The following is a 22,131-nucleotide window of genomic DNA, read 5'->3' on the forward strand; positions in this document are numbered from 1 at the left end:
TGTTCATAATATCCGTACACACACTGTCAGTTTTATAAGGAATCTTATCTCCCAGGGGAGATAAACACAAGCCAAGAGAGAACATACTAAATAACTACTTGCCGTTTCTGTCAGGGCTTGAATCCTTGGACTCCAATAAACACTGCACTATTGTGCTGTCCATAGATACCTTTATTTGTATTGTCTTTTGTTTATATTTTTATATAACATTTATACAGAACGTACAAAATTCTCTATAACTGCGCCCATTAATGCTGGGAATATTCAGAATTTTAGCAATGTGTATAATAAAATGTGATGTGTCTTATGAGAAAGAGGCATTACGTTAAACACACGGGCTATCTGTAGCATACAATACACTGTATTGCAAATTGCAGCTCGGGTCAAATCCGTCTTCAGAATACGTTTTGCCCAAATTAAAGATGGGCGGCGTGCCATCAAAATATTCCTTCAAAGCAAACTAGTGAGGTGGAATGGGTGTAGTACAGTCCCGGAAATGACACGACACTTCCTGTATGTGACACCTCAGCAGGCTGCCGGCTTTTTGCTCCCTCCACCTCTGTATGGTTTACCGCCTGCTTAGAACTTTGCCCCGGATTTCTGCAGCGTCTTTTCATTCCGTGCGACAAATTATGAAGCCCTTTGTAGTGTTTGTTCTTGGAGGACCAGGCGCAGGAAAGGGAACCCAGTGTGAAAGGATCGTGCAGGTAACCTTTGGTTAGCGTTTGTCTGTCATGATACAGCACAAAGAAGCATCCCCTGCGCTATGCTGTACGAGGCAGCGGAAGGTCATGCAGATAGCTATTTACTTACCAGCCCTAATAAAAGATTTGCATTCTGTATATAGCCTTGTAGACTGATCTAGGTCATGAAAGGCCAAAGGCCACAGACTTTACAGGACCTGCACCATGGAAGTCAGCTCTTAAATATGTATGAATATATCCCTTTATTTATATAACCCTGTCCTTATCACCAATTGTTCTGGCCAGCTATGGATTAGTCCTGATCCATTGCCAACATGTGTTGTCCAATGGGTACTTTATTAGTATACACACACTATGGTCCCAGGATATGGACATACTTTATTTCTTATAGATTATTTTCCAACTCCTTACTTTGTGCCTCAGTTGCCTTCAGAATTTTGTTATTTGGCTTGTGTTTTTTCTCTTTTTGCATTTTGCTTGGTTAATGGTGTGTTTTGTGATCTGTCACATAAGTTAAAGGAACAGTAACACCAAAAATGAAAGTGTATAAGGGCTCTGGTACACGGGGAGATTAGTCGCCCGCGGCAAAACTCCCTGCCTTCCCCCTGCCATCCCACCGGCGAACATGTAAGTCGCCGGCGCGATTTCGCGCAAATAACCGAAAAAGACTCGCGAGGCTTTTTCGCCGATTTGTGCGAAATCGTGCCGCCGCGTCTGCCATCCCACCGGCGACTTACATGTTCGCCGGTGGGATGGCAGGGGGAAGGCAACTCGGGGAGATTAGTCGCCCACGAGCAGGGAGTTTTGCCGCGGGCGACTAATCTCCCCGTGTGCCAGAGCCCTAAAAGTAATAAGAAGAAAATATACTGCTGCCCTGCACTGGTACAACTGGTGTGTTTGCCTCAGAAATTTATATAAACAAAGCTGCTGTTTAGCCACAGGGGCAGCCATTCAAAGGAGAAAAGCCACAGGCACATAGGAGATAACAGATAAACACTATTGTATTCTACAGAACTTATCTTTTATCTGCTATGTAACCTGTGCCTTTTCTCCTTTTTTCCAACTTTAATGGCTGCCCTCATGGCTACACAGCAGCTTATTTATATAAACTATAGTAGTATTACTGTAGCAAACGCACAACATTTACCAGTGCAGGGCAACAGTACATTATATTTTAATTACTTTAAAAAAACTTTCATTTTTTGGTGTTACTGTTCCTTTAAGCTTCAGAAAATTTTGGTTCTTTTGTACGTTATAACAACTAGTTTCTGGCTTCTTATAATTCTTCAAGTACCTTTAGTTTGCAACAGCAAGGCTGCTTCCTGGAGATGTCAGTAACCCTCAGGGCTTTATGCTTACATATATTTTGGTACTTGTAGCTACAAGTAAACTTCTCCGGATTGTTTTGGATACCTCTTCGGCCTGCTAGCAGGGTCTGATTCCTCTATAATTACTCTCCTGGATACTGTCATCAGAATACAAAGTGTTTTCTTTACACTGACAACATTGAGACATATTGTGTAAAGTAGTGTAGTTTTGGAAACAATAGTGTTACTTTGATATGTTAAAAGGTATTGGAACTTTTTGTATTTGTGCAAAGGAATTACTTTTTTTCTGGTTTCCTTTCTGGCAAACAACAAAAGCAAACCTTGCTTTATCGCAGGAATTGTATCTATGCAGGTATGTGATTTACCATCAAGTGCCTTGTACTTGATGGTAACTAAGCTGCATAAATCAGTGTTGGTGGCAAACAATTTGTTTTTGTTTTTTATTTAATGTCTACATGTTTTAGTATCCTAGGAATTGTGATCCAGATTATGGAAAACCAGGTTCCAAGCATTCCAGATGATCCCATACCTGTACTACCAGATTAAAGGGGACATATTGTGAAAGATTGTGCTGAAAAAAGTTCGGGCTGATTTATTGAACATTTCTCAGAAAACCCTAATAGTGCCTTTCATTTGATCCACTTCCTGCTGCCTCTTTTCCCAGGCTGTGTGGGGAGTCAATGGTATTCAGCACACTGCAGAATGTAGAATAGAAATCAATCAGGAAATGAAGCCTGTCTTTGCTTCTGTGACTAGAGGCTGTGATTGGCTATTGTTACTGTGCTTCTAGTAGGGAAAACACCTACCCCTTACATGAAACATGGACATGGACTGTAGCAGATCTGTAGGAAACTCCAATAAAGGGTCTGTTTTTAGCAATAATTTTAATTTTTAGCTTAAAGTGAAACTAGCACTATATATTTTTCATTATTGCCTACAAGATTAGGGGGGGTTTCAGTTATGTTATATGTCTTCTTTAAAGCCATACATGAGCTATCAAACTAATTGGCACAGAGGCATATAAAGGCCCACATACGTTATAGCCCTTTTATTGTTTTGATCATTTATGCAAAATGCACAACCAGTCAGGCCACAGAAGTTCAAGGAACTGCTTTCTGTTGCAATTACTTTTACAAATAACATCTGTTAAAAAATGTAATAAATGTATATTGAAAAGTTTCTTGGATTTACATCTCCTTTTAATGTCTTGATCATTTACTGTAGGCTGTTTATCTGTTCTGCAGTACAGCGTTTTTAGTTTGTTAACATTTTCTTAGTGCCTGAGAAATAATAGGTTTGATCATAGGCTCATACTGTACCAAAAATACTAGTTTTGCCACTTTGAATTGTCACAGTTCTTAGAAAAGTAGCCCTTGAGGCTGTTAATGCTGCTGGAAACATATCCAAATACACCATGAACAATGCTTTGAAATATAAATTGATAACATTTTATGTTTTGCTTACCAGGATTTCACAAGTCAAGTTTTTTTTTTTAAATTTAATTTTATAGAAGTATGGGTACACCCACCTCTCGGCTGGAGACCTTTTGCGGGACGAGAGAAAAAAGCCAGACTCTCAGTATGGTGAGCTTATTGAATCCTACATAAGAGATGGAAGGATTGTACCAGTGGAGATTACAATCAGCCTGCTACAAAGGGTATGCTGTATTTTGTTTGCTGGTTTACATAAAATGTAGTTGAAGTGGGATAACATTATTTTTTGAAATTACAGGAACTTTAAAATATAACCATTATACCACATACCCCTGCATCTCTTGCACTGCAGCCCTGCTAGTTCTGTTCTCTCTTAAAACTTTCTCTCCAAACTGTTGGTTACCAAAAGCAGCCCTGTTCAAACAAATACTTTTGCAGGGCACACCACAATTGCTAAAGCAAAAAAAGCTGGCTTTAAAACAGACAGCAAAAAAAAAAAAGGGAAAAAGGGTGCAAATGAGAATCTTTCCCCCAAGCCCACAGGGGGACAAACAGAAAACAGGGGTTTTCTCAATCCACACGTGTCTGCTTTTTCTGTATATTACATTTTGTCCAACTGGTGTTATGTATATTATGCATTGTAATTGTATTTATTGTTTTGTGAATATTTTCCATATAAAGAGCATTATATGTTAAACATACCATTTGCTGCCTTTTTGTGGTTAGTAGGTGTGCATTGAGTAATTTGATTGATTTATCAAAAGCAGCGCTATCAGCCAGAAACAATCAGCATGACCTATAGGCAACCAATATGTTTCTTAATATGGGTGCTATAAGCACAACATTAAGTGTGGGAGTCAGCATTGTGTATAGTATAGGGAAGCATATCTGTATCATGAAGACCCATTCTATAAGCAGGGACTCAATGTTTAGGTCCTGACACAGGTAAGAATCCCTTTTTTAAATGTTGCTTAGTTATGAGGCATAATTGGTGATGTCACATGAATAACTAAGTTATTAAATAAAATCATTTAGTCCTTATTCAAGGATTAGATTAGACTCCTAGACATGTATGATAACTTTTGGTCTACATCCTATATAAAGTTTTGGTGACTTCTGATATCATTTGATTAAAAATAGGGGTATATTCTTACATTATATGCTTTTTGCTGAATGGTTTCTATAGGTTACTGTACATGGGCAGGCATAATGCATAACCCATAATACAGAAGGTTAGTGGAAATAGCTGGGAGTGTGGGCCTATGGCCCACAGTTACCTAGTGGGCCACTACCACCCAAGTCTTATACTAGGATAAGCATTACCGGCTCCTCCCACAAACTGCTTGGCGGGTGGCACCAGGTACGCAATCCCACACTGCCCATCTGCTAAAGATTGAAAGAATGCATAATCTAAGTAACATTTCACATCTTTTAACTATTTTCTGTATTAGATTTGTTTCCTTTACAGCAGGATACATTTTGAAGCTGTGTATTCGGTAGATGCAATGTGTTTTTATTTCACAACATTAGGCAAATGGCCATGTGTGACCAGTCATATAGGAATTTAACTTCTAAAATCAGTCTAAATTACACTGCCTAATAATAGAAATTATCTGAACAAGCTGAGCGGTTGCATTGACTTCAACAAAAACAAACTTCTTTATATATGTGGTCCGGCACTCTTTGCTGTACTAGCAGCTGATCTGAATTAGGTCCTGCCACTATGAAGCTTGTTCCAAGATGGGAATTACACTGTATTTTGTTTTGAGTCACTTTTTCCATGCCTCGAACCATGTATAAATGAATAATCTGCAAAGCTGTTGCTAATCAGCATTTATAGCACTACAGAGTGGCATATAATTTACAGGTTTAGATAAAACCAGTTAATTACTCCATGCTTCAAGCACACTGGCATCCTGTTTCCATCTTCCAGTGTGGAGTCATGTAATTTCATATTTTCATTTTGTCCAGCCACTGCTATATAATAAATTCATTCACTAGTATGCCTGCCAGTAAAATACATTGTTGCATTTAAATTGTGGGTACAAAGTGCATTATCCTGTATTATTGTAGCATAGTTAACCAATTATTTTACATAAGATGGTTTACTGTTACCGTCACATATAAAGTGAATCTGCAACTAGACAAACTGCAATACTAAAAGTCATAATTTTAACAGTGAGATTGAGAAGACATTGTATCTTTTATGTTAGACAAGATTGGCTTCTAGATCAGTTTACTAAAGCACCAATCAACCTGCAACAAACCTAAAACATACCTTTTGCAAATTTCAGTGAAACACAGTATGACTAATTATCTTGTGGGCTGATTAGTTGAACCACCACACAGAAGTATTTCCCTATATAAGGAATGTCTAAGTGGTGTTTTTAGGGCCAAAACCCCAGCCCTTCCTTGACTTTTAGTTAAATCAAAATGATGAAACTGTGTTTACTATATCTAGTAAAGCCTTATTTCTAGATTTTATTTCCAAACCAACCAATATATTGCCAGGGTAATGCCCCATAACATAAACCATTCTTTTATAGCACTTTTGCATTACATAATTCATATATTGTACCCTGCAAATGATGCTGCTGTTTCCATGTGTATGTGCTGCTGTTTCACAAAAGACATGGAGATGTGTTATTGGAGTTTCAATAAATCCAGGTCAAAGTAAATGAAGGAATTTCCACTCAATAATCTTTTGTGCTTAGATGCTACCCCTGAAATTACCATCTGTTATGCTCATAAGCTGGTTTGAGAGGTGCAATAGGGATATGTACTGATCTGATCCAGGACCTGTATTATACTTGGTACTCAGAAGTGATCAAGACATTTATCTTTAACCCTTACATTTTTCATGCTACTTTACTCCTGCTGTATTCCTATTTTCTCCACCTCTAAAACAAAGTGTTACTTTTGTTTGTTTGTACTCTACAGGCAATGGAGCAGACCATGGCCCTTGATGGCAATAAGCATAAATTTCTTATTGATGGATTCCCTAGGAATGAAGACAACTTGCAGGGCTGGGAAAGAACAATGAATGGAAAAGCAGATGTTTCTTTTGTGCTATTCTTTGATTGTGATAATGAGGTAATGTCAGTGTTATACCAATGTTGGCTTTACCATACCCTTCTTTTTACCAATAGAAACTTTTTTTTTTTTTTTTTTTAAGTTTAACAGAAAAAAACTTAATTAAAATTAATTAAAAAATAATTAATTAGATTTGAAAGACAAAAAAAGCTAACTAGTATTTGGAAGAGTATAGTTGTACTATGCATGTGCAATGTCTGGCTTTGAAGCAGGGGATGCCTGGGGTAGGTAGCCCTGCTGAAAAGTACCCAGGACGGTACGTTTTTCAGTATGAAAATGTTTGTGTGCAAAGAGACTGTGCATATAAATACCAAATACTTTAGGATTTCAATGGGATAATTATAATATTAATTTCATTGAAACAGACCTGTATTGAACGGTGCTTGGAGCGAGGGAAGAGCAGCGGTCGGAGTGATGATAACAGGGAGAGTTTAGAAAAGAGGTATTGTGATATGTTTTATAAAGCCTAAAAATATGACATAACTGATTCTTTTATTAATGACATAGCTTCATGGTGATGGTTGGCGCAAGGATAAAAAAAATGAGGTTATCTCTGTTGTCCCCTGGTTACCTTAATGTCTGATTAATACTTCAGTTCCCATTTAATTCTGTACATCCCCGCCCCCCTAAATTCGAATAGAGGTTATAACATTGAAGACAAATCTAAAAATGTATATGGTCCATAAACTCATCACTTTTTATTGCCACTTGTTTAGTATGTTTCTTTGCTATAGGCTCTAAAATTACAGCTTTACTGCCAAAAAAATCTGCATTTTGAAAAAAAACCCAAAAACAAACAAGTGTCATCTTTAAGATGACACACCAATGATTTTTGATTACTTGCTTTAGCAAATATCCTGGGTTTATACATTTATGAGGGCAGTTACAGAGGCTGTGGGACACTGTTAATGCTTTGCCCAATTTACTGGAATGTGCAGTACAGCTGCAACTGCATTGTTTTTTCTTGGGAGATTTTTCTTCACAGTTTTGCATAACACATTCTAGATTCTGATGGCACAAATTTCCTAGAGCAGTGTATTTATTTATTTTTTGTCTTGTCTTTAGAATACAAACATACCTGCAGTCAACAAGGCCCATCATCGACCTTTATGAAAAGACAGGGAAGGTCAAGAAAGTGGATGCCTCCAAATCTGTAGATGAGGTGAGATGCTTGCCATGAAAATCTAAACATGTAAATGCAAAAAAGTATGCGAATATATTTTTTACAGACCTGATTGTCAAGAAAAAAAATTAGCAAAGCATCTTTGTTGCTTTGTATATAGCTTTCACTCAGACCTGTTGTCCTATTATCAGCGCAGACTGCTCAGATAGGCTCAGTACAGAATGCTTCAATAGGCCTTATGAAGGACGCACACTTTAAACTTGTGTACACAAGTTTTTAACAATGTGCTCAGGTCAAAATAAATAGAACATTTTGTGTTTTGCTGGCCTCAAAATCTGGGTTCGAGCTCACAGAGGGAACATTGGATGAAACTAGGAAAAGCGGGACAATTCCCAGCAGTTTCTTTTATTTTACTATTTATAAAAGTGTTACAGGACTTTATGGATTGTGGTGTTTAAAAATGCTTGTGTTTGGGCTGTGACAAAGCTCCCTCTACTCACCTAAGATCAGATTTCCATTCGGTTGAATGGGAAGCATTTATGGTGTTCACAGAACAGCTACGAGCAATTCATATGCCAGTGTGCATTTTCAGGCACTAGTAACAGTTGCCTATTCGACAAAAAAGGTATGGTTCTAGGACAACATTTTAACCAAACACTTCAGGGGTCATGGTTGTTTAAAATTAATTTTACATAATTAGATCTTAGATTCTATGTGTGTGAATAGACCTCTAATTTTAAGCAGCTTTTGTCTACAACCGTTCAGCCACAAGTTGTTGCTATAAAAAAGTGACAATGATGAATAGTTTTTTAACAAGAATATTTAATGTAAATCTTGTGTATAACAAATTTCTTGGTTCTAAAAGAATTTAATCTGCTGATTCTCCATTTTTCAGGTTTTTACCAAAGTGCAAGATATTTTCGACAGAGAAGGATAATAAGTGTTCTAGGTCGTCCTCTGCAGAATCCTTGGATACACTTTTGTTGTCCACTGTCATTTTTGGCATTTCTATTTTTTTTTTCTTACGTTTTTTTTCAGTCAACTTTGTATCTCTGGGTATAATATTAACTTATATATGTTTCAGTTCTAATAGGTACATTTATATTGTCTGGTTTTCCTTCCCTTTACCATCACAGACAGATTGTGCTACCCATTAGAGAGAGAGAGTATATCCAACAGTGCTTACTTTTTTGACATTTGTGTTAACTAGAATAAGCACATAATGTATATCTTTATTATTTCATTTGCACTTAATTACAACTGGATAATATGGAGACAGAATGTTTTTGTGTATGAATAGTACCTCTGTTGCAAATTAATTCAAAGATACCGACAGTCAGAGGAGTCCTTCAGGGATAAGTTTGGCTGCAGTGTACTGTAAGCTCCCTTGATGGGTGAAAATTTGCTCATTATCTTGTGCAGTTAAATGTAGCCTGCCCATACATCAGCTGTTGCCCAGTGAGAATTGTAAACATTTGCAACCGATTCCTGATAAACATAATTTAATATTGTGCAAATACTGATTGGTTTATTTAATTTTAATTTAAAATGAATTCAAAGCCTCTATAATGAAAATATGACAGATTTTTTTTTATGAAGTAAAAAAATCACTCTAAAAATACAAATGGTTTGCCTCTAGAAAATTCCTATTAAAGGATCTAGCCTTCTTCCGCTTTCTTTAGACGTAAATGGCATTCACCTGAAAACACTAGTACTGGCAAGTCGAATAAGTTGTCAGGCAGGCACCAGTCCTGGGCATCTTAGGCACTTGCATTATAGGGGACTGGTAGGCAGGAGGAGGTGAATCCTGCATGCTGAGAAAGATGGTGGAAAAAATGCCAGAAATGTGACAAAGGTGCCATAGAGTTTTATAACAATTTGTGACTACCTCTAGAGCTCAAAGAAATAAATCAATAAAAAAATGCACACCTTTCCATTTTAGTTAATATTTAGAACAAATGTGATGTTACTGTGGCACACAGTTAAAAATGATGCTATTGGGACCCAGGAAAGGGCAGGATCTTTCAAATAACAGCAAGCTGTAAACTGGTAATACATTTATATCTCTTGTTTTCTGAAATAAAATCTAGTCTGATGGTTTGTTTAATTGCAGATCTTTAAAGGGATGCTCATAAGGTTTTATTCCAAATGATACTAACGAAATGGTCACACACACTGAGTGAATGACTTGCTACACAGATGATATTTTAAAATGAATATTTCTAGGAGCTATCCATGAATGAATGGTCAATCCTATCTCCACATGTAGCAGAAACACTTCCTCAAATCTACAGCCAAGACTTTTATACTGTTGACATTTTTAATATAGCTTCTCTTGTTGTTGCAAGGTTACGCTCACTATACAGTCTTTTTTTTTTTTTTTTAAATCATTAGGGTTGCACAGCAGGTTTGGCTGAAACACACTGGTGCACTGTGCATACTTAGGACAGGTACTGAAGTAAATTTACCAGAGATCTATACGGTCTGGTCAGTCTCTAATGGAACTATATGCTGAGTCAGTCTTTAATGGAACTATATGCTGAGCTGTGTGGTTGTTTCTTGCATTTTCCAAAGCAAACACTGGTGCAATAAAACTGGTTATTGGTATAGTTGATCCATTATAGAAAATGCGCAGGCCAACTGACTGACCTTGTTTGGGCAGGAAAAAAGGATTATCAGGTAATTTATAAAGCACTTATACAGATTTGATAACATTTACATGGGGTAACTGGCCAGATGTTGGAGAACTTTGTCTAGGCCGCAACAATTATACTAGGGTAATATAATCAGTGTGTAACACAAAATGTGAGCAACATCCAGTGAGCAACAACTTCAATACTTGCCTAAAGATGTTGGCATTAGTAATTTATGGATATCAAACCAGTGTATCAAATTCAGCCACTGCTGCTGATCAAATTATCTTTTTGGTAGATTTTTTCCCAGGTATGTGTTCCCCTTATACTATGTAGTATAAATATATATGCTTAATTGCACTTATGTGCTTAGGTTAGGATTATTGATTTTACAGCCACTTAGAATGTAATTAGAATGTTATTGATTTTACACCCAACATGAATGCAAATATCATTTTGGTTACTGTAGGCATCTTCATCTGCTATTTAGCACCAATAATTGCAAATAAGGTCTAGGCTCAATGTTTTTTCAAAGTTATGCATGTGCGCAACGAATTGTGGTGTGCACACAGAATTTTGTGTACAAACATATTTATTCTGTATTTAGTCCCACCAACTTTGTGCACACACATAAATGCACTGAATAATAGTTCAATTGCAGTTTCATTCTCACTTTTTCATTGTCTCTGAGAAATACCGGAGCATAAGTTTCATTTGCAGAGAGCAGAACATATTGTAAACACATGTTATGTGGTAAAAATGGCAAAGGCTTGTCCTGTTAAGCACCATAAAACAATCCATCAGTATTTAGCTATTACAGTTACAATAACAAAGATGACCTCTGAAGTGGGGTAAGCTTTTGCTTATGTTACTGCATAACCCCTAATAATGCATTCCTGTCCCATTACTCACTCTTTAAAGGTTGTCCTTTCAATGGCAGATCAGCAAGGTCAAGTGGCCACCTAGGTGCAATTCTTATGCCTCCAAAACTGAGATATAATCAGGTTTTTTTTTTGTTTTTTTTTTTTAAATCTTAATATGTTATAAACTCTTTTTATCTAATCAAATTATGTTTGATTTGTCTCTGCTTCAATTGTTTTTTTACTTTTCTATGATTTGCTGGCATAATAACATACACTTGGCATAGCAAGTGTTTAAAATATAATACATATGTTTACATGATGGTTTTATTTACCTGTAATAAAAATAAAGCATTATAAATAAAATGGGCACAATGTATTTAATAATATATATAATCATTGTATGCAACAACATGGCTGGCATCTTATTGGTGTAGTTGTTGGCATGGAATTTTATCTTGCTATTCCCCAGGTGTTCAGCTGTAGGTCCCAACATCACCCATTATGGGATGCCAGGACCCTTGACAAAGTGAAAACGGCTTAACTGTTATTAAACCGAGAATCATCAGCCTCCGTATGTAAAACCTCTAAATCTGTGCGTTGTACTTCTGAAACAAATGGAGGGCAGCATTATGCGCAACTCTCTGTCACACATTGATGCTTAAAAAAAAAATGAACGGTAGTTTTGATTTGGCCTTGCTTTCTAGTCCAAATATATATATATATATATATATATAGATTATTGACAGATTGATGGAATCAAAACAATTTAACATTTTTAGATGTTCCATAGATGCGTATAGATAATGGGTGTAAGGAGAATGTGCAGTCTGTTAGTCTGCAGTAACTCATAATGATTGACTGTCTTAACATGAATGATGCTTATTAATTTTGCCCATAAAAGAAATCTGTGGAATAACTGAATACTTAGTTATTGGATGAGAGATAAATTACAGATTACAGATAAATAGTTCTGATATACTTGCCAGCATCCAATATTATTAAGAAAATATGGGCTTGCTTTAACCCATATGTGGGCAATCAAAATTATACCAAACATGAGGGGTGTCTCATGTCCCAGTCCCCCAGAAACTATCCCTCCTAATTGGTGGGTATAGGTAGTCCCTGTTTGGTATCATTGGGAAGCATAGGGCCTCCTCATAACCAATATATAAGGATGTGAACCTTAAAGCAAAGGAGATATGGATCCCTTTATATAATCCATATTTTCTGTATGCTGTCCCCTCCTGCTGTTCTTCTAGGCCCACAACTGCCTTTCTTTGATCAGGTTTCCTGCCTCCCAAATGGCTGGCCCCACATTGTCTGATGAGTTTGATTAATTTGTCACCTTCCACAGTCCCTTGTTGTGTACAATGCCAGGGCAATGCTGCTCTCATGACACCCTCCAACAATTTGGTACAGTCCAACCCTCCCCCCCAACAAAATGGTACGGTCAGACTTCCCCGCTCCAACAAAATGGTACAATCCAATGCTCCCCCTCCAACAAAATGGTACGGTCCAACCCCCCTCCAACAAAATGGTACAGTCCCACCCCCCCCCTTCTAAAAAAAATGGTATGATCCGACCTAATATAAGTATGGCCCAACATCCCCCCAACAAAATGGTATTGCCCGACCCCCCCCTCCAATAAAATGGTACTGTCCAAACCCCCTCCAACAAAATGGTACGATCCAATCTTTAGTTACAGGGGCTGTCATGAAACCATATCATAATGTTGGGTGGAAAAACCCAACCTACTGTTCTTCATCTTCAGCTTTTTCTTCTTCTTAGCGCCCCCCATTTTCTAAACGCTACTCCTGCTACAGTTTTAGGAGGACAACACCCAAACTTTCCACACTTTTTCACCCTATAGCGGAGCAGATTGCCTGTTCTTTTCTAAGCGATCCCGCCCGCCATCTTTTTGTGGTGAGGCACTGAACGCTCCAATTTTTTCCATTGACTTTGCTAGGAAAGATTTTCAAACTGCTGCCACACTTACAGCTTTGAAGCTACATTCCGCAAACTTCAGTAACATAATAATGGGGTCACCCTGAATGAAACAGCAACATTTGTTGGATGACCCCAAAGTAGGAGGGGCCAACAACAGCCAATCAAATGTCACCCATTGGCTTTTATGGGGAAATTGAAACTGCTGCCAGTCTTTCAGCTTACAGCTACACTCCCCAAACTTGAATCACATAGTCATGAGGTCAGCCTGAATGAAAATATGATGTTTGTTGGATGCCAAAAATTGGGCGGAGCTGTGAACAGCCAATCAGGTTTTACCTATTGACTTGGTGGAAATTCAACCTGCTTCCATTCTCACAGTAATAACACCAGGGTCCCCAAACTTTGCAGAGTTAGGCACTAGGTAACTGTGGTTCAAGGTTAGAAAAAGTGGGGGGAGTCACCAACAGCCAATCAGATTTTACCTATTGACAGTGGGGAAATTCAACCTGCTGCCATTCTCACAGTATTAACCCCAGGGTCCCCAAACTTTTCACAGTTGGTCACTAGGGGACTGCAGTTTTAGTTTTGAAAAGTGTGTGGAGCCACCAACAGCCAGTCATATTTCACCTATTAAATTTTATTGGTTTGATGCCAGAGTTCCCAAACTTTGCACAGTCAGTCACTGGGTGACTATGTATTCAAATATTTTATTTTTTTTTAAAGTGGGAGCAGCCACCAAGAGCCAATCAGATTTTACCTATTGACTTTTAATGGGGAATTTCAACCTGCTGCCATTCTCACAGTATTAAGCCCAGGGTCCCCAAACTTTTCACAGTTGGTCACTAGGGACTGTAGTTTTAGTTTTGAAATAGTGGGTGAAGCCAACAACAGCCACTCATAATTCATCTATTGAATTTTATTGGATTGATGCCAGGGTTCCCAAACATTGCACAGTCAGTGATGAAGTACTCAAGGTCAGAAATAGTGGGGGGGCCGCCAAAAGCCAATCACATTTCTTTCATTATTTTCAGCTAGGAAATTTTAACTGCTGCCATTCTCACATGTTTAATGTCAGGGTTCCCAAACCTTGCACAGTTTTTCACTGGGTGACTATGTTCAAAAAAAAGTGGGCAGAGCCAATAACAGCCAATCAAATTTCACCTATAGACTTCTTATGTTTAAATATAAACTGCTGCCATTCTTTAAATATTAATACTTAATAATAATAAGGTCCCCAAACTTTGCAAAGCAGAGCCACCAACAGTTGGTCACTAGGGGACTCCAGTTCAAAAATAGTAGAAGAGGATTGGGCCACTAACGGCCAATCAGATTTCATCCATTGAATTTTATTGGTTTAAATTTAAAATGCTGCCATTCTCACACTATCTATGCCAGGGTGCCCAATGTTTGTCACTGGGTGACTTCGACTCGAGGTTAGAAAAAGTTTCCCGGGTTTCTGCCTGTCTCTGGAACTCTGTGCCTCGGCCCATCAGACTCTCTCTTTCCTTCCCAACCTTTAAACGCACCCTAAAACTCATCTGTTTAGGAAAGCATATGCAATGTATCTAAGCTGATCAGCTGATCATTTATATAGGTATCATAAATCACCAATCAGTATCTACATTCCTTTTGTTTCTGTGTAACCGTAACCCCTGTAGATTGTAAGCTCCTGTGAGCAGGGCCCTCTGATCCTATTGTCATTCTGTATACCCTTGTTGTTAAACTTTTTAAGATGCCTGTTTGTTTAAATTTAATGTGAAGCACTGCCTAATTTGCTGGCAATATATAAATAATGATGATGACCACCCCAATCAGGCCCGGATTTGTGGCGAGGCTACAAAGGGCCGGGCCTAGGGCGCACAAATTTGGGGGCGGTATGCCACCCGAGCTGCACTAAAATTTTGCTCACATACAGAGCTCTCCCCACTGCTCCATATGTGACGCGCGAATGTGCATGTGCGAATGGGGGAGTGAATGCGTATGCGCGCATCAGGGGAGGAGGGGGGCTTTGGTGTGAATGGGGGTGGCTTCGGGGCACTTGGATATTGATAGAGATTTAGCATTGTTGATTACATGATCCAAAAAGGAGCATCTTTAAAAGTTGGTTGCTAAAGTAACGGGGGCAGAACATTACCATATAGCATATTCACAAACTTCTGTGTTACTTTCAGCTTTTTTGACACAGAAAAAACCCTGGGTTGGTGGCATTTTCTGCTAACAGGAGCACTAGCCCCTGGTATCAGGTGAGCTATTAATGTCACTGGGGGGTGGGGTGCCTAACATTTGGAACCTCCTGGTGATTTTAACTTTCTTTCTCCTTTAAGTTAATATATGGAACATTAAAATCACCCCTAATTACAGCCTGATTGAGCCTTATTCCTCTGTTACAGTGGCTCGGCTTCATTCTTTCACCTACATGGTTGGAAGAAAAAATAATAATTTGTAATTTGTGTCCCATTGCTAATTTTTGATACTTTCTTTTGTGCTTGGACTTAGTTCTGATTTTACATAAATGCAAATTATTCTACCTCCTCCTCCCTATATTCACATATGGTGGGCCTAAGTAGACTGCTCTGTTAGTCCCCTGGGTGTACATGAAATTTCAGGGCCAATTTTATACCTTAGTGAAAACATGGGGTGTATCAAGACCTCTCAGGCCTGGCAGAACCTAGATCAGATATTGGTAAAGCATGTTGTCCCATAAATTGGTCAATAGTATCCTACTCGGTGCAGAGTGGCAACATCTGTAGGTTCCAAAAATTCAGGTAAAAAGTGTTGGGGTTCAGCCCATTCACCACTATATACTAGCCCTGCACCCTAAAAATAAAATTTCAAAGCCTCCTATTGGATTACTGAAATGTTGTTCTTTAAGCATATTTTCCATATACAGGCTGGTAAATAATGATACATTTTTGCATATAATTAATTAAAGCACTGTCCTTTCGTTTATTCATTAATAGAAATATAACATCCAACCTGTGGACCTTCAGGGGCCACACAATACTAGCAATTACAGTTGAAATGGCACAGATTACTGATCCCAGTTGCAGGAGATGTTTCTTTGAATTCAGGCACCATCTTCTACTAGAAACCATAATAGTTGCCTTTTTTTATACATTTTTTTATGGGATTTCATCCAAGACTAACTCAGAATAAGTAGCACTATAATTAGTGGGTGCAACTTTTTCTGTGTAACAGAATCCTTGTCTTTTAATGTGTTTGAAAAGTGGGTTTTCATATGTAAGGTTTATTTTTAACTGACAGTAAATTATAATGATTGTTTATTTTTTTCACAAAGTAGAATTTCAAGATGTGCAATTCTCTTACTTAAACAATGTGCCAAACCTTAGGCTAATTTTGAGGTTTTTGGTTTTGGATGTTTCAGCTTACTGATCTGCAGCCAATGTTAGCTTCATTCCCTGTCTCTGGGATCCTGAGAGGTGTACTTCTCAACTGGAGCTCTCTCTACTACAATTAACTACAGATCATGAAACTTCCCACTAGGCGGTGATAGAACCACACAGAAATGTTCTTCTAAAGAAAAAAAAAGTCCTGTCAGATACCAGAATTGTGTTTAACCCCTTTGGCATGTGTACATTTATAATGCTTAAGAATAACTTATATTATGCTTGTATACTATACAACTGTATAGTATACAAGCATAATATATTCAACTGAATCAACTGAATAGAGCATGGTAAAATGGAAATGGAATAAAACATATCCAATTCACATCTAAATCAAAATACAGTTACATTAAAGATTGAGAGCTAAGCGTCATAGAGAAAAGGAAGAGGGGAAGGAGATCCCTGCCCTGTAGTGCTTACAATCTAAGTGTGTACCACTAATCTACATGAAGATATGAAATAGGCAAACTGCAGCACACTATTATGAGTTAATTTTTTAATGGTATTAAATTCATGTAATGCATGTGTGTAAGGAATTTAAAGGCTAATATCTAGGAAAGGGTGGAGTGTCATTGAGATGGTTTATTATAAACCAGCCTATCTTCTGAAAATCTCCACCCCTTTTTGAGTGTGTACTGGAATTAAGTGACGGCCTGAGAATAAACAGGACAGGAGAGTTATTTATAACTCTACAATACTATACCAACACTGAATGATCACACATAAAATTTGCGTTTAAAAAAGGCAACACAATAACATTTAGCAATATTCTGCAAAGTGAATACATATTATTTTTATTATAATTATCATATATTTTTAAAGTGCAAACATACAGTATTCCACAGCACTGTGCAATAGGGCTTTGTAGCTAGTTACCTAAGGCACAATTTGGACTTTCAAAGAATTACATTTTTCTGGTATAAATTACTATAAATTATAAATAAATTTTCAAACTGCAGAAACAGTGTATATGCCTACAAAAGCCACATTTCTACTGGTGAGCTTAATCTACTATCTCGCGATATGCACATTGTTTGAATCCTCTCTGTATAATATATTATACATAGTATAGGTTTTTTATGTTTCTGAAATTAGGGACCACGGTTGGGCATGACGTAAATGAACTTGCCCCTATCCTACAAAAAAACTGTAATATATTTTCTCAGTAATCTCTCACACACCTCTGGTGCTCTGCAACACTTTCATTTAATTGCCAAAAAAACAGGTGACACAAAACTGAACGGACCACCAACCTAGTAAGTAAGACTAAATCTAAGACCACCCTTTGGATCAATAATCTTTCTTACAATAAACCTGATTTTACATGTTTCTTCGTACCTTTCATTTCCCATTTCACACTTTTTTTACTGGCAAGGCCTGGAACTACTAAAGACTGGTCTATGCCATGTTACCCACCATACAAAGCTACAAACACAGGATCTATTATGAGAACATGGAACCCTGAAACTTCTCAAGAACTACAGGATATGCTGTTCCATTGCTTGCAGAAAAAAACCCTGAAGATTGTGTTTTATTACTGCTAAACATATTCTCTTTATATAAAACACATTTACTGCAGTGGAGGGAAAAGGGCTAACATCACATGTAATGCTAGAGGGTAACATAAGGTACCATAATTGAACTAATATTGTACATACATTTTGGCAAAATATTTAGCATTTTTTTCACTTGGAAATTACAAGAAAATTGAAACCAGGGAATGTACAATTACCATGGTGGGACTTTTTTTTTTTTTTTGTACCAGCCAGACATTCAGTGAATTACTGTGCAACCTCTGTCGTCTGTTTTCTCTTCCAGATGATTAGACTTTAAATGAAATGAAAGTCCTTTAGAAGTGATTCATTTATTTATTCACAGGTATTCTGCATATTTATTCACAGGTATTCTGCATCTTTGTATCTTAAACTGTGAGGCCACACTCACTTAGGGCCAGAGTTATCAATATATTACTTGGTTGTGGCCTATATCTGATCTATTTTACATAGATCCAGGAAATCCAAACTACAATCATCAAACTGTAATTTTAGCAATGATGTATTAAACGGATTACGGCTCATAACTGTGATGCAGATATAGGGTCTCAGTGAATAAAGTCTGAAAACAAACAATGATGTATTTTTCTTATACTGAAGTGATGCTAGACTGGTGTGCAGAGTGCATTGTGGCTTATGAAGCTTGGCGATAAAGCCAAAGGCTGCTGAAACCTGACAAAAAGTTAATTATAGCCTGCTAACCAATACTATTTTAACCATTATCATCACAAGAAGCAATCAGTGGTGGCTCTAGTTAGAGTGAATGCTGTTTATATATTTAAATATGATTGGGCAAATATGTGCTTTGCAATGGCCCAGTAATAGCTTTCCAGATATGTTTATGAGCAATACAGACAGTTTGGGATTTATTTTCTGTATGCAATTAGTATTATTAATCATTTGGAAGGGTGTTAGTGCTCATCCCTGTTACTGAGCTATGCCATGCACCAATACTTTACAGAAATAAATGTGTATCGACTGCTCAAGGCAATCCAATGCCTTCAAATTAAGTGGCATTGTTATCAGTTTTATTAACTACATTGATTTATTAATATTTTTCAAAAAATTGTCAGAAAAACTTTTTTTAAATGACCAAACTGTTGGGGATCTGTTTGGACTCCCCAGTTTGATCTCTTATAAACCTGCCCCACAGTATATATGGTAATTATTAGGATAAGAGTCTGCCCATTTCAGCCTATTGAAGGGTGAGCTGGAGAAAACGTCTAAATGAAAGTATTGCTGTATACAATATGGTTTCAGTAGATTAACTCCATAAGTCCACATTCATTTATTTTTGTTAGTAAAACATATGGTTAACATGAGCTGCATACTTCACTTTGGTCAGTTTGGGCTCAGGGTTTCATGCTGAAAGTGCATACTTTAATGGTGGTGGAGACTTACAAAATACATTATGAAGATGTAGGGTTTAATGCTTAAATCTCTTTGTCAAACAGTTGAAAAGCTTTGCAAACCTTTGTGCATTTGGTAAATCTCTGCTAAAAAGCTGGTCTTGTCTACCAGAAAGAAGAGGAGCTCAAGAACCTACATATACATTTACTTCATGTCAATCAACTCCATTGAATACCTGTCTTTGTTTTGCAGCAAGGTCAGTCAGTCAAGTAGATTATCTCAGTGGACAGGATAATATGCACCAAACTGGCAGTAACATTTTCTACTATGAGTAAAACAAATCTTATTTTTCTATTTTTTTTATTATTGAACTTGATTTTTCTGTTGTACACTAATCTCTACTGGACAGAATGGAGACGACTACTGCATAGGGGTGTAAATGTTTCTGATGGACACTGGTCCCAATTTATGTAAATCAGTGGTTTTGAACCATTTTTCACCAAGACTGGAGAGCCATTTTGTTACACCAATGCCAAAAAGCAATACAAATGCCCTTGTTTCTATGCTGGATTGCTTTTTTGTTTTAAATTGCTTCATGGAGGTCTATGAACTCCATTTACCAGAGGAAAGAACAGCAATTCCATGATTCCACGCTAGTCCACAGAAATATTGCTGTATCTGCCAATTATTTCAGCAGAATTATATTTCTCTGAAAGCAGAAGCTCAAAGTAAACATGAGAGCGGCCCCAGGACTGCGCTTAGTCTTGGCAGTAGTTTGTGTTCTGACCTCCTCAGGAAGCTGCACTTGGAAGGAATACATTTTTTAAACCACAAAAGAGTGTACCTCTAGGTTAATTTGGGATTCAACTAAAAGATCTGCAGTAGAAAGGGAAGTTCTCTCAACAGCACCTGGAACAAGTTCAGAGGGGACCTACATGAATTGGGCTTTCGGCACTCAGATCAAAAGAGGAAATTCGAAAGATGGATGGTAACTCACCTGCAGCCTTACTGCAATGTTAAAGCAACAAAATAATTTTTCCCCCTGAGCAGCACTAAATTGTACTTCATAAACTTAGAGCACTGCTCCAGATTTATCCGCTGCCCCTGTTCCAAAATTGTTCCAGATTTATACAGAGATATATAGCCCCATATGACCTACAGGGGTTAATCTTTTAACATAACTTACAAAATACACAAAATGCAATTACCCACAGAAGCCAATTACCTACAGGTTAGAAAGATCTGATTATTTGTTATGGGAGTTTGCACCAGTCCAATTTGTGTAGTGTGTATAAGCACAGGCCAAGAAACAGGCTCTCCTTTTTAAACTGCAGTCCTCTATGTGTGCATCCAGAGCCACTGTGTCACCCCAGGTGAAAAGTGCTTTGGCACCAAAATATGCAAGTATGCATTTTGGAACTGAAACCAACATGGTGACTCTAAGGGGCACATTTATTAATCCACGAATGTCCGAATGCGTTTTTTTCGTAATGATCGGTATTTTGCGATTTTTTGTAGCCGTTCCGACTTTTCCGTAAATTGTTGCGACTTTTTTGTAGCGTTACGACTTGCACGATTTTGGCAAGCTTTTCGTAGCCGTCGCGCCGAGTACGAAAGTTTCGTACTTTCCTTGGGCCAGGTTGGAGCTGCAGAGTGCCATTGTGTCCTATGGGAGGCTTCCTAAATCATGCAAAGTCTGAAAGGTTTGCCCGCCATTTACGAACGCTCAATACGAAAAAGTCGCGACAATATACAAGCAAATCGTAACGGCTACGAAAAAGTCGCGACAATTTGCGCAAGTCGTAACGGCTACGAAAAAGTCGCGACAATTTACGCAAAAAGTCGTAACGGCGACGAAAAAATTGCAAAAAAAACGAAAAAGTCGCAAAATGTTCGTTTCCAATCCGAATTTTTCCCATTCGGATTCGTGGATTAGTAAATGTGCCCCTAAGTGCTGACACACAACTGAGCTGATGCCTGCATTGACTGATTTTTGGCCTGCTTATAAAAGGGCTTGACAAAGGTAATTTTTCACTCCAAAACGTTGCATGTTCGCAATAAATTTGCAAGGGTTTGCCATGCTTGTACCTGCTTTGAGTCCCAGTGTTTATTCCTCTCCCAGGCCAAGAATCAACTCCGTGTGGCCCTAACTTTGCCCAAGGGGGCAGATTTATTGTAGTTTATGTAGTGTAAAAAAATGGCCCCAAAATTCGTAGCACATCTCCAGGCTTAAACACATATTTTTCATGTGTTTTTTCTTAGAGCGACTTCTGGAAATAATGGTGTCAAAACTGATGTTTGGACACTGTACAATAAAACACACCTCTATGAATTTATTTTACACAGCTTTTTACACTGTTTTTTTGGTGAATTTCCTTTTACACAGCATAATAAGTCTCTTATAGTCTCACCAGCATCAGCTTTATAAAGACAAGGAAAACCCATTAACTGGGGGACCTAACATATTGGCTCCCCCATTGAATATGAAAGTGCTCATTTAATGAAAAAAAATTCACTGGCCCAGGGAAAAAAATAACATGATGTGTTGCTGCGTTTGTTGCTTTTAAGAACTATTTTCTAAAAGGTGTCATTCCTCATCTAGACCCCATACTGTAAATACAGTACACAAATCAAAAAAAGGTATTTCTAGTCTATTTAATTGTACATGGCAATCCATTGTGTTTCATCCTCTCCTAA

At 37.7% G+C, this 22,131-nt stretch overlaps 1 protein-coding gene across 2 annotated transcripts; it reads left to right on the forward strand.

Moving 5' to 3' along the window:
* The first annotated feature begins 493 nt into the window (after positions 1-493).
* Positions 494-11,540, forward strand: cmpk1 (cytidine monophosphate (UMP-CMP) kinase 1, cytosolic). Of its 2 annotated transcripts, NM_001276674.1 has the most exon segments (6): positions 494-707; positions 3,543-3,689; positions 6,406-6,558; positions 6,924-7,000; positions 7,624-7,720; positions 8,577-11,540. In NM_001276674.1, coding segments are annotated over 6 exon segments (660 nt in total). In that variant the 5' UTR covers positions 494-563; the 3' UTR covers positions 8,619-11,540.
* Positions 11,541-22,131: the final 10,591 nt, after the last annotated feature.

This window comes from Xenopus tropicalis, chromosome 4 (assembly GCF_000004195.4).
Source record: "Xenopus tropicalis strain Nigerian chromosome 4, UCB_Xtro_10.0, whole genome shotgun sequence".
Lineage (NCBI taxonomy): Eukaryota > Metazoa > Chordata > Amphibia > Anura > Pipidae > Xenopus > Xenopus tropicalis.